The 14,284-nt window shown below is 45.3% G+C and overlaps 1 protein-coding gene across 1 annotated transcript; it reads right to left on the minus strand.

Moving 5' to 3' along the window:
- Positions 1-1,313: 1,313 nt before the first annotated feature.
- pip4k2ca (phosphatidylinositol-5-phosphate 4-kinase, type II, gamma a) lies at positions 1,314-13,717 on the minus strand. Its single transcript, XM_070969087.1, has 10 exons — positions 13,205-13,717; positions 11,945-12,042; positions 11,567-11,663; positions 11,287-11,436; positions 6,487-6,633; positions 4,996-5,034; positions 4,800-4,913; positions 3,961-4,225; positions 3,526-3,629; positions 1,314-3,380 (listed from the first exon to the last, which is right to left on the minus strand). Exons 1-10 carry the CDS (start codon positions 13,361-13,363, stop codon positions 3,300-3,302), a joined length of 1,254 nt encoding a protein of 417 aa, XP_070825188.1. The 5' UTR covers positions 13,364-13,717; the 3' UTR covers positions 1,314-3,299.
- Positions 13,718-14,284: the final 567 nt, after the last annotated feature.

Below are 14,284 nucleotides of genomic sequence, written 5' to 3' on the forward strand. Positions count from 1 at the left end.
TCGATGTTGCAGTTAATTCATGTTCGGGTCTCAAATGTTATTGTTTGAGGGGGTCCAGCGATGGACCTGATGAGAGCAGCCGTCTTCGCATCGATCTGTCCTGATGGGTCACTGTGGTCAGACCCAGGCCTCCTTTCCGAGCAGGATTCATGAGACCGTCGAGGCTGCAGAGGGTCCGTGAGCTGAAGCCTGCAGGCAGCTCTTCACAGTTTAATCGACTGTGTTTCCTCGGGCACATTGGAAGACTTGTTAACCTGAACTGCGTGCAGGGCAGTATCTCCACCTTCATAAATGAGAGGTTCTGACAGATTAATGCTTTCATGCACACGAGTTCTTCTGCAGAGACATGACCAGGTGACCCATCAGTCTTCTCCTCCTGCACACTCAGGAAAATCTAATCAGGCCGGTTTCATCACCTCTCAGTGCTGAACGTCGTACTTGGACTGAACTCAATTCATCAGTTCTTGAGATGACTGCCAACCAAAAGACAGATGTGACGATTCAGCATTTATCTCTGACGGGTTTCTCTCTCGTCTCTGGTCAGATAACGGAGCTGCAGTCAACATTAGGCGAGAACCGGCCTCCTCAGCCTCGTGTGTGGGCCTTCTTCCTGTGCTACTGATACCGGTGACACTGTTGTTATGAGATGGATTTGCTTCCCCTCTTTGTTCCACCTCACACAGTAAACCTGGTGTGGGCTTTGGCCTCTGGTGACATGGAGCTCCCAGTTGAGGAGGTGGACGTGATCTTTGCTAATCATTCGGATGATTCCTCTGTTTGTCAAACAAGCTGAATCACGCCGTTTGTCAACTGGCTTAAAAGCCTGTGAAAACTGATGAAAACATTGCTGAGCAGCTTCAGATCAGGCGATCAGGTTCTTGCTTTGTTTGGTTTGTTGTTTGCAGGTTTGTTGTTTGAAGCTTGGTTTTCTGGTCCTTTCATGTCATATATCAAGTTTTCTTCCAGCATATTACTGAAGGAGAAATGTGTGCAAAAGGTAACTGTATTCCAAAGTGATACTGAAAACCAGCCGGCTGGTGGCGCTGAAGGAAAACCAGCGTCGGCGAGATTCATCCTCTGCCGAGCTTGAAAGTCTTAATAAAATTTTTGGTGCATACACGCCACAGTGGCGGACTGGCTTACCGATTGATATTCTTACATAATTAACACTGAAAGTTCAGCTGAGGCTAAAGGGAAAGTCACTACTTTTACACAGATTTAATCACAAATCAAAGTCTCGTCTGTCTACAGTTTATCTGCAGGTGAAAGTTCCAACAGGAAATACTCTAAATAATAACGACTCAAACACTTTTCAGAAGTTCTCTGTAAAATATATTTTGGTCCAAAAGCTGATTTGCAAAAATACAACATGTGCAATCATGGAGTAGATGAGGCATCACACAGACTGCTCTGTGTCTACGCTGCCTTGCCAGTGTCTCGGAAAGCTGTGTCATACCACTGTATTAAGGCTAACTGCATTAGCTACTGTAGTGAAATGTAGTGTTATCATCGATGTTTTACACAGTACTGTACCCTAAATCTCACACGTCATTACAATACACAGACAATAGTTTCTAGTTCTATTGCTCTATTTTTCTATTTCTTATCCTATCACAATGATGCACATAGCACACATTTTCCATTTTAATGCACAACACTACATGTTCAAGAAGGAGGAAGTCCAGAAGGATGAACGAAGGATGGGCTCGTTTTTAATGTTTTGAATTATGTCACGTGAGGATTCTCATTAAAAAGGCAGGACTGATCCCAAAAGGTGGACAGGTCCCTTCCTGGATGTGGGCTCAGCTGTGGGTGAAGGCCAGCCAGCCCACATTCTCTTTACAGGCAATGCAGGGCTGCCAGAAGTGTTTACAGGCTGAATAACACTATGTGCTTTCTGTTGAAATACACACATTTACCATTTCAACCGACAAGGCTGTGCTGCACCTTTTCTTTGTAATCTAGACTTTGGTGGAAAACAGGATTGGATCTGTTCAGATTGTTTCGTTTAACTGCTCCGTCACGACACAGTTGACTTAATTGTATGCAAAGTGCAAATCCTGCTCGGATAAAGCTTTGATCCCACACATTTGGCACTCTAAGCGTTCAAATAGCCTGTTTCAACACATAAATAACATCTCAGGTTTAGAGTCTGCTAGCATTATTTTTTAAACACCCATCTATAGCACAGATTATTCATTATTCTAAGATTTAAGGAAGAGTTTGACAATTTGGAAAACACAGTGAATAACACTGTCTTATACAAAGCTACCAGTAGCCAGTCAGATTAGCTTAGCATCAAGACTTGAAGCAGGGGTAGACAGCTAGCCTGGTTCTGTCCAGAGGTAACAAAATCCACCTACGGGCACCTCTGAAGCTCACTAATTAACATCTCATTTGTTTAATCCATGCTAAAAGCAAAACGCTAAACTGACACATTGTGCAGGAAACCTCTCAAACCAAACGCCGTCGTCTTCAGACGTGATGGCAGCTGAGTTTTGTTCATTTTGGACTGAACCAGCCGAGCTGCTTCCCACAGGTTTCAGTATGCATGCTAACCGCTCTGCTGGTCCACCTGTAGCTTCATATTTTAAAGCTGTGGCGGGAAGTTTATCTTTAGCGTTAGCGTGACAGCGTCGGTGCACTCTTGTTTATTTTCTGTGGGGTTAGAGTCTGGGGGCCCGTCCCCCAGTTTGAGAACCATCCTTTTTTATTTGCATGCAGTCTTCTTCTTCACTGCTCTTGTTGGTGCATTGCTGTGATCTCAGCATGCTCCCACCTGATGATCAGTGGAAAAATGGGAAACCACAGCATGCAAGAGATAAACAAAACAGGGAGGCTTTTTCAATCACACACACCTTTAACTGAGTGGGATTAAGATCATCTAACTTTTGGAAAGAAAGCAAATAAGCGCCCAAAATTTCAAACTCTTCCTCCTCAGTTTAGTTCATGTCTGGGGAGCGCGACAAAAGTGAGTGAAAAAAAAAAAAAGAAAAATATGATTTGATCTGCACTGATGTGGTCTAACACTTTGAACACTGATCAACAGCAGTTTGTTTCCATGAACTTCACTGAGTTATTCCATTAACAGTGCTTAACATCTAGAAGAAATGTTCCTTAAATCTTAAAAATAAATAGATGCATCAGAAGTAGTACATTATATTGCTACAACGTAAATAGTCCCCCCTCAGATCACTACGTTTACGTAACAATCTGCGAGCGCAGACTATTTTTGGTCAATGCTAAAATAGACTTCGAGCTCTCAGCCGGATGAACTTGGCAGCGTTCAGAGCCGAGTGTTACGCAAAAATGTTTGAGATGAAGTCGCGAAATCGCTTGGCGTACTGCTCGGGGTGGACCGTGGAGATTTCAGCACCAGCCTGCGACACAGAGAGAGGAGGGAGACAAAGAGGAGGAACAGAACATCAGCGTCGCCATGAGCAGCGTGGACTTCAGTCAAACGTCAGCAGGTGCGACTGGCCGACCAGCCCTCCACCTCCTTCCTTCCTCTCCCGCCATACTCACCCCGTGTTTGACAGTTTTTGCTGCATGAGCGGCTTTCTTCTTCGTGTCATACTGAGTGAGGACGTCAATCAGGCCCATGAAGTAGACCTCCCTCTGAGGGGCTCCTGAGACGAAAGGCAGAGGACAATCAGGGTGACGTTAGCGAGCCTGGACTGACTGAATGTGAAAGCTACAAGTGAAGAAACAAACATTAAAATCTTGTTTTCCAGGTGAGAGTGGGGCTGAAACTAAAACACGTGCACATGTGTAAAAACTTCAGAGGAACATTTAAGACAAACAGATCCAGACTTTGGAGGCGCTGCAACAGATGAACTTGCAGATTATATGCTAAATTAAACAAACAAACGTCAAACTACTGCCAGAGGAAAGGCCGCTGAGATTCATCTTCAGACGGCACAGTTTGGTGTCAGTCTTAGGTGGCGTTGTGTTGCTCACCTGCACAGCTCCCGATGGCGTACACGTCCACGTAGGGGTCGAACTCGCCGGGCCCCAGAGGTTTGCAGGCGGACATGTAGCCAGCGATTCCCTCTGGAGAGGTGCCGTACGAGCCCACCGTAGCGCCCGGTGCCAGCCCGTTCTCCGCCTCTGGTTCTTCCTCGTTGGAAACCTCCTCGCCCTCCTCATCGTCCCGTTCGGCTCGACCCACATCGTGGATACCGAGCAGCAGGCTGTAGTCCATGATCTTCAGCCGCACCAGGAACTGGAGAAACATTTGATTTACTGACAACACTGATTTACTGTCAGAGGACAGACGGTTAAACTGTCGCCGACAGATGATTAACCAATGACAGCAGAGCAACTAGTGACAACTTTTGATTATCAAGCAAACGTTTTGGTCTGACATGGGAACATGCTCTGCGTCACGTCCAGGCTGCAGCTAACCATTATCTTCCTTATCCATTAATCTGCAGACTGTCAGAGTGACGTCTTCAAACACTCTCAGAAGACAAAGAAACCCAGAAATGAGCGACTGGTGTCGAGCAGCTCTTGGTGGTTTGTATGTTTTCATTCGACGTGATAATTTGAATAAAAAAGTTTCATCTGATTCTGAAATATTCACAACAAAAAACAACTCAAACAATTACCAAAACAGTTTCCAGTGAATCTACTGATCTCCTCAGTTCACCTCCGTCACCACTAAATGAACTTCTCATCCATCCTCCTGCTGCCAAAATGGCACCGCAGCAGCGGTTCCTCCCTGACGAGCCGATGCTGCCGCCGTGTGGCGAAGCTGCGCAACAACAGCGAGGCGTCACGCTCAACATGTCACCCACCTCCACGTCTCTGTTGACCTTCTCCATGAACCTCTCCTTCTGCTCCTCGGTCACATAAACCTTCTGCATGTTGTTCCTGAAGTCCATGTCCTTGAAGGTTGGAAGCTCTTTTCCCTTCAGGGATAAAACACACGTTTAGGACACGCGGGATCAGAGCTGACAGCTGAAATGGACAGAAGGCGAGCGGCTTCTTTACCCGTTCTTTGTCACTTGCTTCTCGAGCCACCAGAGAGCCCTGCAAGAGCAAACGTTAGAAACACAGTGACTGATCTCAGACAGACACCAACGATCACTACTACTACTACTACTAGACATCATTCTGGTCGACACTGCTGACGTACTACTACTACTAATACTTATCTTACACAGCACTTTTAAAAACAAAGGTTACAAAGTGCTTTACATGGATGAACCAGGATTAAAATATTTCAGGACTGAAGCAAATAAAATCAGACAATTAACATAATACAAAAAATACAATGAGATAAAATGCTCAACAATAAACAACAACAACAGTAAAAACCAGATTTACCGTCTCATGGTTGTTTGCCTCCAACAAGTCACGTTGCATTGACATCAAAGTCTGTGCACTCATATAAAATACATGTAGTGAAGTACTTATTAAGTACCCTGAGTGTATTTTTCTCACTGTCTCGACATGTATGATTCCAGAGAATATTGTCCAGTTAGAAACACACTGTCGAGACAGTTTTTCCAGAGGACTGATAGAGAGCTTCATCACACGGTGCAACGACAGTCACCTGGAGATCAAAATCAGCTCGACCAATCACAAAGCTTCAAATATGGACGCCGCTGCAGAGAAGCTACAAACTGTAAAATGTGGACGCTTCACACACAAGTTCAAGCTGACAGCACAGAAGATCTGAAGATTAGAGTCACAAATTCAGAATCTGAGCAGAGGTGAAATATGGTCTCAGTCTGTCCTTCAGGTCTTGAGTGTTATGATGTCACAGTGAAGTTGACCTTCGGGATTTAAAGTGTCATCACTTCATCATTTCATCATATCTGACGTTATGAATTCTTGGTGGTTAAAAACGAGTTATGTGACCTTTGACCACCAAAATCTGATCGCGTCCAAGTGAACGTTTGCACCAAATTTGAAGACCTTCCCTCAAGACGCTCCTGATTTACGGCTTTGGCGAGAACGGGACGGACTGACAACCTGCAAACACAAAGCCCTCGGCCACAGCTGTCGCCAGCGCAGGGACGTAATAAAATCAGACAATTAAAATAACAGAAAAACTAAATGGAGTTAAATAAATAACAATAAAGATACGAACAATAACAATAAAACAGATAAGACGTGTTGGACATATACTCGTGTCACACGCACCTTGCAATCTTCACTTCATTTGCTCTTGTATGGTTTATTTTTATTTCATGTATTTTTCTAATTATTTCTGCTTTCTCCATCATCTCTACTCATTTCTGTCCCTGTGCTGCTGCAGCATCTGAACTTCTCCTGTGGAGATCAATAAAGGCTTATCTTATCTTATCTTAAACAGGATATTAAGCCACTTCAGGTCTGAGAGCAGAAGGTGTGAATTAGTGGGTTTTTATTTCCTGTGCATCTCTGGGCCGCGTGAGACAAAACTCATTTCTGCAGGGACGAGAGGCGGCGTGTGTGATTAAAGGTCGGAGCGTTTGCCGAGCAGTTCCTCCTCACCTTCAGGTCGTACTTCCTGTGTACCACCAGTCTGTGGCTGAACATGTTCCTCATGACCATCAGATAGGTCTCCTCATTGTCCACGCTCACCCGGTACATGCCCAGGAACTGTGGCAGCAGGGTGCTGCCGTGACACTTCACGATGTGCTGCAGAGAGGAAACAGCAGTCAGTTTGCATGGCAGGTGCAGAAAGAGGAATTCTGTGACGGGAAGTCTCGATGCTAAATGTACAAAAATACAGTAAAAGGCCGTGCATGGAGGCTAACGCTGGCCAATTAATGCGTCAGTCCAGGTTGGGCTGTCAGCCGCGCTCAGCACTCGCAGCAGTCAGTTAAAATAGACTGTCCTCATTCAGCGTCCCTGGGGACACGCTGGGCAGGATGTTAAAAGACGTCGCTCTACACGTCCTCACTGTGTTTTTGTTTGTGTGTGGTTATTTGATCTTTAACCCTCCTGGAGCAGAGAGACGTTTGTCTCTGCACCGGGTCACCTGAGCACGTTGGACAGGTGGAAGTCTGTGGTGGGCGACTGTACGGGTGTCAGAGGAGACACACGGCGGTCCACGCCAAGGCCGCAGCACTGTATGTGTGTGTGTGTGTGTGTGTGTGTGTGTGTGTGTGTGTGTGTGTGTGTGTGTGTGTGTGTGTATGTGTGTGTGTGAGAGGCCAGTTGTAAACTTGTCCATTAAGGTATTTAAGTGCTATAAGGTGCTGTCCAATTACCTTTTCATTATTATTACCTGATATTATTATTTTTTGGGGGGGAGGGGGGGCTTTTTTAGCCTTTATGATAGAGATGGGTGGAGGGCACGACAGGAAGGGGGGCAGAGAGAGAGGGGATGACACACAGCAAATGAGCCACAGGTGGGAGTCGAGCCTGCGGCCACTGCAGAGGACTGATGTCACACCCTGCCAGCTGAGCTATAGGGGCGCCCCACCTTCTATTATTGTTATTATTATTATTTTCTCAATTCATCAATTTATCACTGATTAACAATAAATGCTTGTTTTGTCTGAGTATCAGTTCCAGATATTCAGTTCACCATCACACAAAACAGAGAAAAGCAGCAAATCCTACAGCCGATAAGCTGGAGGCTCGAAACAATCATCGAACTAATCAACGATCTAACCCTAACCCCATCTCCTGTAGATCCATTAAATGGATTAATCAGCTGATCCTCGCAGCTCTGCACCAAACTGAGTGACAACAGCATGAACCCACATCAGAGATGCTGCCTTCAGGCCGGCACTGACAGTCTGGTTCAGACGACACAATGATCTAAACTGCGCCTTATTAAACCACAGACTGAGCTTCAGGAGGATGCACTTCATCAGTGACACAACATAACACACTGTGACACGTGTTCTCTGCCTTGAAACCTAAATACATGTATGAGCATTAAACAGCTAAATAATCAAAGTTATGAATGTTTTCATTTGACATAAGACACCAAGTCTCCATCCGTAATCGATAATGTGGGTTTAACTAATTTACGTGGTCAGAAAGTCACTGATTTGGCCTTTAGAGGCTGCCATAGACTATGAAGCACAACAACAGACTGTTTGAAAAGCTGGTCTCAAGACCTCGAGACAAAACCCCTGCAGCTGCCAAAAAGCACAAAACCTGATCCTAAACACTCTGAGAATTCAGCCAAAAACGCCTACAAGTACAAAAGGATAAAGCCTTCACTTCAAAGCTACGGCGTCCCGATGCTCAGCTGAAAAAACCAAGACGTCCCAGAGCTTCAGTGATTCATTTGGTTCACACAAAGCAGCTGTTCAGCACGTCAAACACGCACCTCTGAAACTACAGCGCAAAAACTGATCAAATAAACTGTCACGATGAATGCGGCGAACTGCGCGATGCCAACGCAGGAGCTCCGCTAACAATGAGTTCATTCAGGGCAAAGTGAATTAAAAAACAGTCTGAAACAGAGCTGCCATTTTCCTCGTCTCCCTCCCAGCTCTCTGTGGGCCGCCTAACCACAGGCTACACATTCCAACAAGAGCTCAAAGCAGCCAGAAGTTTGCTCGCTGGTCTGTTCAGCCTGAAGTGAGACCCAGTTTTGAAGAGTCCAAGCGACTCTGATCGAGCAGCGAATGTGAAATTAAAGCTAATAGAGAGAAAAAACTGGAAGTGGAAACATGTCCCCGTGCTCTTATCTCACCTACAAACGCTATCTGCTGTTTCCATGAGCGTAGATGTGCTGATACGAGCATTTGAATATCTTTAATAAACAGACGGTCATATAACAGAACGTTTGTTCTCTGCCCTGAGCTCGGTCTGCTGTTGGTGACCGGTTTCCCCGCAGGGAGGTCAAAGAGTCAGGTTTAGGGACTTGCTCAAGGACACGTCGGTAGGACAGACGCTTGCCGTCCTCGGGTCGAACGTGTATGTGTCTTTGCGCTCGCTGCACTGCTCTGCTGCTCCCGGCAAGACGTTTCATCTAAAAATAGTCATATTTGGGTCAACTTCCCTCACCCCAGGAAGTGCTCGTTTTGGGAACTCTGTGACAAAAGCTCTCAGGAGCTTCAGCGACAAAAGGTCCAAACAAAGGTTAAAGAGAAGTGCTGTAAGTAGGACACGCAGAGACACAGCTTCATGCACAGTTCAGGACAGCAGACAGGAAGCGGACGATCCCGGCTCTGTGAGACGATACCGTGCGAACGCTGAGTGAACAAATTCAACCTCGACCCTTGAATGAACGAGCAGAAGGCAGGCGGAGGAGGAACACTGAAATGCTATTAACATGCGATCTGTGTCAGGAGAGGCATGTGAACACGACGTCCGGCTCGTGTTGTGTTCAGATCTCAGGAGTAAACACAATCCGTGTAACGTGATGGCGTCCGTACACAGCAGAGGTATTTGTTTTCAGCTGAAAGAGACACGCCTCTGATGATTATACAACTATTCTGTGCAACGACAGCTCCGAGTTTGCGTTACTCAACAGAACTGGTGGGAAATGAAAACAATCCGGGTGGAAAATAAATGATCCACAGTAAAAAAAAATAAGAGTGACGCCTTGCGCTCATCTGTGCAGCTGATCTGCTGTTAACGAGGTGGATCATTTATCCAGACAACGAGTCGCCTGCACGCTGGTACTGCAACACCCCGGACAAACGGACAAGTAAAGGAACAACTTAATGCTGAATTTGCAAGAGGGGACAAATGACCAAGAATTTTTCATGGACGGTGTTTCAGTTGATGAAGTTTCCACAAATTCAACGACTCACAAAACTCAGATTTTTGAAAGGGAGTCTGGATGATTTGCCACCACTTCAAATGACTCAAGCACTGGATTGATGTCAGTGAGGATAATGAATAATAAAAACATAATCTGAGAGTACATAAGAAAACTGGAATTCAGACTGAAACCTCAGTCATGCCTGAATGTTTAAGGACACGTCGTGATATTCTAGATTTCTCCTCTATCTAAAGTCTGATGTTTCTTATTCCTCCGTGCCAATCAAAAGCTATCTAAACTATTAAACACACATTATTTACCACGCTATTGCGCTGGGTAACATGTTGCTTCATGACCACGAACACTGCGGCTTAATTCGACTCAATTGCACATAAACCGTCCTGCTGCCCCAAATACCCACTAAAGGACCGACTACAGGGACGATGTAGAGTGGGAGAAATCGGGAACAGGGGAGCTGGTGTTGGGTGTGGTGCGTTACGTTCAGTGTCAACAAACAGTAAAACAGCTGAAGCCGATTATTTTGACATGACGTCAACTGTCTGTCATCAGGAAAATGTGTTGTATGCAACAGTGTGTAAATCATCAACCAGTACATAAAACTCCCATCAGTGTGTTTCATCAGCACATCTGTCACATCTGTCTGAGCAGTCCCTGCTGCAGCCAATGGAGAGGCGGATCAGTGCCCTTCTGTGGGCAACACCAACAGAGCATTCAACAGTGGCCACAACTGATCAAAACTCAGGTTTTGTCTCATTTTTGGATTCAGGACAACTGTTTGTAATTCAGGACTGTCCCAAATTTCAGGGCATCTGGTCACCTTAACTCCAACAAATGTTCTATTACCCTTTTCAGTAATGTCTCCTAATGAGTGCAGTGACCAGCTGCTGTTAGGAAATTTAAGCTTTATTGACAGTGAAAAGAGGGCAGAGCTAGGTGGCCAGCAAACAGAAGCTTTAGGATACAAAAGATATCCCAAAAACTGAAGAGAGCACAGACATCCATCTGAAAATCAGTTCAGCAGAGATGAAGCAGTAAACTCTGCACGCTAACCCCTCCGCTCCTGCGGTTTGTGTTTCCTGTCACCAGCCCAATATCTGCAAACAACTAGCTAGTTAGCGTTAGCTGACCAGCAGGCACGGACAGACTGAACAAAGCAGAATCTGCAGACCCTTCCAGCAACTCCCATGACTCCTGTCACCTCTCGCAAGCAGATGATGCCTCGTCAACAAAAATAAACCGAGAGACAGCGTTAGCTAGCCACCCTTAGCCACAGCAGTGCTGGAAACTTTAGCTGGTGCTTTTATTGTGCAAATGCTGCCATCACAGTTTACAGGATGGTACCGATTGAGGAGTAAATGCATCCAGCCATCATTTACGCTTTCCAACTCGATTTTGGCAATGTAGACTTTTACACATTGCACAAAACTACTATATTCCCAAATCAAAGTAGAAACCAATGGGCTTGGGGCCGAGTGCCACAGACTCAGTCAGAAAGTACTGACAGGCAGACAGACTCTTTTTTGTGTCGCGATTTCTTGACAATAAGAAAAACACAGAACACCAGCAGACTTTTCCTTTACGCATCCAGACCTCACCTGGTGATACTCAGACAGGATGTTGTGCATATCGGCAACGTCCTCGCTGGAGATCTGCTTGATAACCAGCGTTCGGTCGTAGGAGTTGAGGAGAAGACAGTCACCCTGGTCATCTGCACTCCTCATCGGGGGGCTGCGGGTCAACGAAACCTAGAGAAGAAGAAACGAGGAGCACAGGGCAAGTGTTTCATCCATCATTCACGAATCTTCTAGATCCATCTCTTTGTATTTACAGCAGACAGCCGATGGAGAACGTCTGACGGACACAGCACACACGTACCTGATAGTCCAGATCCTCGATACCAAACCGTTCCCTCAGATTTCGGAAGACCTGAGGACAGTATTCTTTGAACTTGAAATGTCCTGGAAGATTTTCTCTGCATGAGGGGAAGAGGTCAGAAAGTGAGGAGCTGGCCGAACGCACACGAACAACAAAACAACCAAACATCAGTTAGACTCTGAAGTCCAACACGACGTGAGGACCGTGTCGTCTGTTCGTTCTTCAGGACGTGAGGCACAACAAGAGCTAACGGCCACTGATGTTATCTCTCAGAAACCAGTTTTTAGGAAGCGTCACAGGCCAGTATGTTTCTACATGTCTGATTTGTTTACATTTCATCCAACCCTGCTTCACTGGGTGCGAATTTTGGCATCTTACTTGTTGAAGAGGTGGTTGTTGACTTTGATCTTGGTGTTGGCTTTAAAGTCATCAGGCAGCAGCATGACGGGAACAGGCACCTGGTTCAGATCGTTGATCTGAAAGAAGGGAGGTCATTGAGATAAGAAGAGCCCACTCAGAGACGAAAATAGAAAATTTAATCCGCAACTGTTTTGATAATCTATTAATGGTTAAGGTCATTTATTCAGGTAAATGTCTATCTCTGGTTCCAGCTTCTCCAGTGTCTCATATTCTCTCTGTTTTATATCATTATACACTGAATGTCTTTGCTGTTTGTAGATGGAAAAAACTGATCATTAGGAGTTTGTCATATTGAACTCTGTGAACTTGATTCAATCGATTGATCTCAATGAAAAATGTCCATCACAACATCCTTCATTTATTTTGATCTAAGACTGCAACTGTTGATTGATCTGTCCATTACTTTCCTGATTAATCGATCGGTTGTTTGGTTTCTAAAATGGCAGAAAATGGTGAAAAATGTCAAGCAGTGTTTCTCAAAGCCCAATATGACGTCCTCAAGTGTCTTGTTCTGTCCACAACCAAAAGATAATCAGTGTACCTTCACAGAGGAGCAAAGAGCGAGAAAATGTCCACATTTAAGAAACTGGAATCAGAGAATTACTCAAACTGATTAATCAAAATGAAACAGTTTCAGCTAATCGATAGCTATATTATGATCCAAGAAAAGGAAACGCAGCAAAATTCTCAAAGCTCAAAACTGTTTCAGACCAGTTTTCTGTGGATAAACTTCAGATCTGGACTACCTTTACGTCCACCTGAGTGTAACGTTAGAGGCTGTTACACTTGTTATGCTGCATTCTTCCTCCCATCAGATTCAATGAAATGATAAGAAATTTCTGCAAAGTCTGCAAAGATCTGTTCACAATGGCCCCTCACTGGGTTTTTATGGCTTTTACAAAACATGTTGAATCCATACTAATGTTATAACATGATAATGGCTGTTAGCTGGTAGTGTATCTGTGTAACAGACACGGGTGGACAGATGTGGACGGGTGGACAGGGGTCTGACTGCAGGTCAGCGGTAGCCACCTGTGGATATCTGGTCAAAGCATCGGTGTTTTTTCCAGTCTGGACTCGCTGAATCTGACGGGTCACAGATTTCGGTGTTGAGACCAGCTGGCAGTCTGTCTCACTTGCTACCGCTCCTGCTAACGGAGCTAGCACTCTCGGCGTTAACGTTAGCATTCACCGCAACGTTAGCTTCCTGCTACTCACCGAGTGATTGACGCCCCACATGAAGACACTGAGGACAGGGTCGCTAGCTCGAAACACCTTCACCTTCTGCTGCACAAAATGCTTCTTTTTCGTTTTTGTCTTGGGCGCCAGGATCACCATGGGACTGGAAGAGGCCCCAGAGTTCCCGAGGGCAGCCATGACCGCAGACTGGCTCTCCTCGTCCCTGCTGAGAGAGCTGGTGCAGGCGGTGACACTTCTTCCTGATGGCTACGGTTAACGGAGCTAAACTAGCTAACGTCTGTCCAACCGCTCCTCCCCTGGTCTCTCAGACCGACACGGCGACGACAACCAAAGGTCACCCGTCGAGCTCCGGTTGTGTTATAACGTTACCGACGCTGTTTTCCCGAAGCACAACTTAATGTTTAAGCCTGTGAGATGAATCATTACTTAACTTCATCCATGCGCGACAACATATTTTCAAATAACTGCTGACAGTCCACCACCGCCCCCTCGAGCCCACCCATGTTATTATCAACCACGTGGTGAGTTTGTGATTGACAGGTGGCAGGGACCAAATAAAATCGACAATTACGCATCAGGTGACCCTCAGATGGGCGGGCACATTGTGTTGTAATGGTGCGTTCCCGTTACGGTCTACAATCGGAATTATCAACTCTCTATGTAACTTAGCGCTCCGCGATTCGCTCACACACCGTGACGCATTCACGTCGCATAGATTTACGCTCCTTATGAAAACATTTGCGGATAAATCAAACGTTATTCTTTACGTATTATCCAGCAGCGAGTTGCATCTTTAGCCTCAATGTTGTCATCTAACACATGTCTGCTTTCCTCACAGATCTCAAAATTTCACGAAGTCAAACAACATTTACATTCAAAAAATCTGCAAACTGGGATCTGGTGGAAAGTAACTAAGTAGATTTACTCAAGTGCAGCTTTGATACTTAAACTCCACAACATTTCATAGGAAAATATTGTCTGACAGCTGTGGTTACTAATTAGTTTTCAGATAAAGATTAATCAAACTTTTTGGCTGACACCTTATAAAAAGCAGCGTCTTGTTTGGGCTCCTTATCATGTTTCCACCGAAGGAGAGAT

Source organism: Chaetodon trifascialis, chromosome 8 (assembly GCF_039877785.1).
Source record: "Chaetodon trifascialis isolate fChaTrf1 chromosome 8, fChaTrf1.hap1, whole genome shotgun sequence".
Taxonomy (NCBI): Eukaryota; Metazoa; Chordata; class Actinopteri; order Chaetodontiformes; family Chaetodontidae; genus Chaetodon; species Chaetodon trifascialis.

Coding starts and splice junctions, on each gene's coding strand:
- pip4k2ca (XM_070969087.1), bottom strand. CDS start 13,363: ATGGCTGCCCTCGGGAACTCTGGGGCCTCTTCCAGTCCCATGGTGATC. Junction 11,664..11,944: donor AACAACCACCTCTTCAACAA/GTAAGATGCCAA, acceptor CCCCTCATGCAG/AGAAAATCTTCCAGGACATT. Junction 11,437..11,566: donor TCGAGGATCTGGACTATCAG/GTACGTGTGTGC, acceptor CTTCTTCTCTAG/GTTTCGTTGACCCGCAGCCC.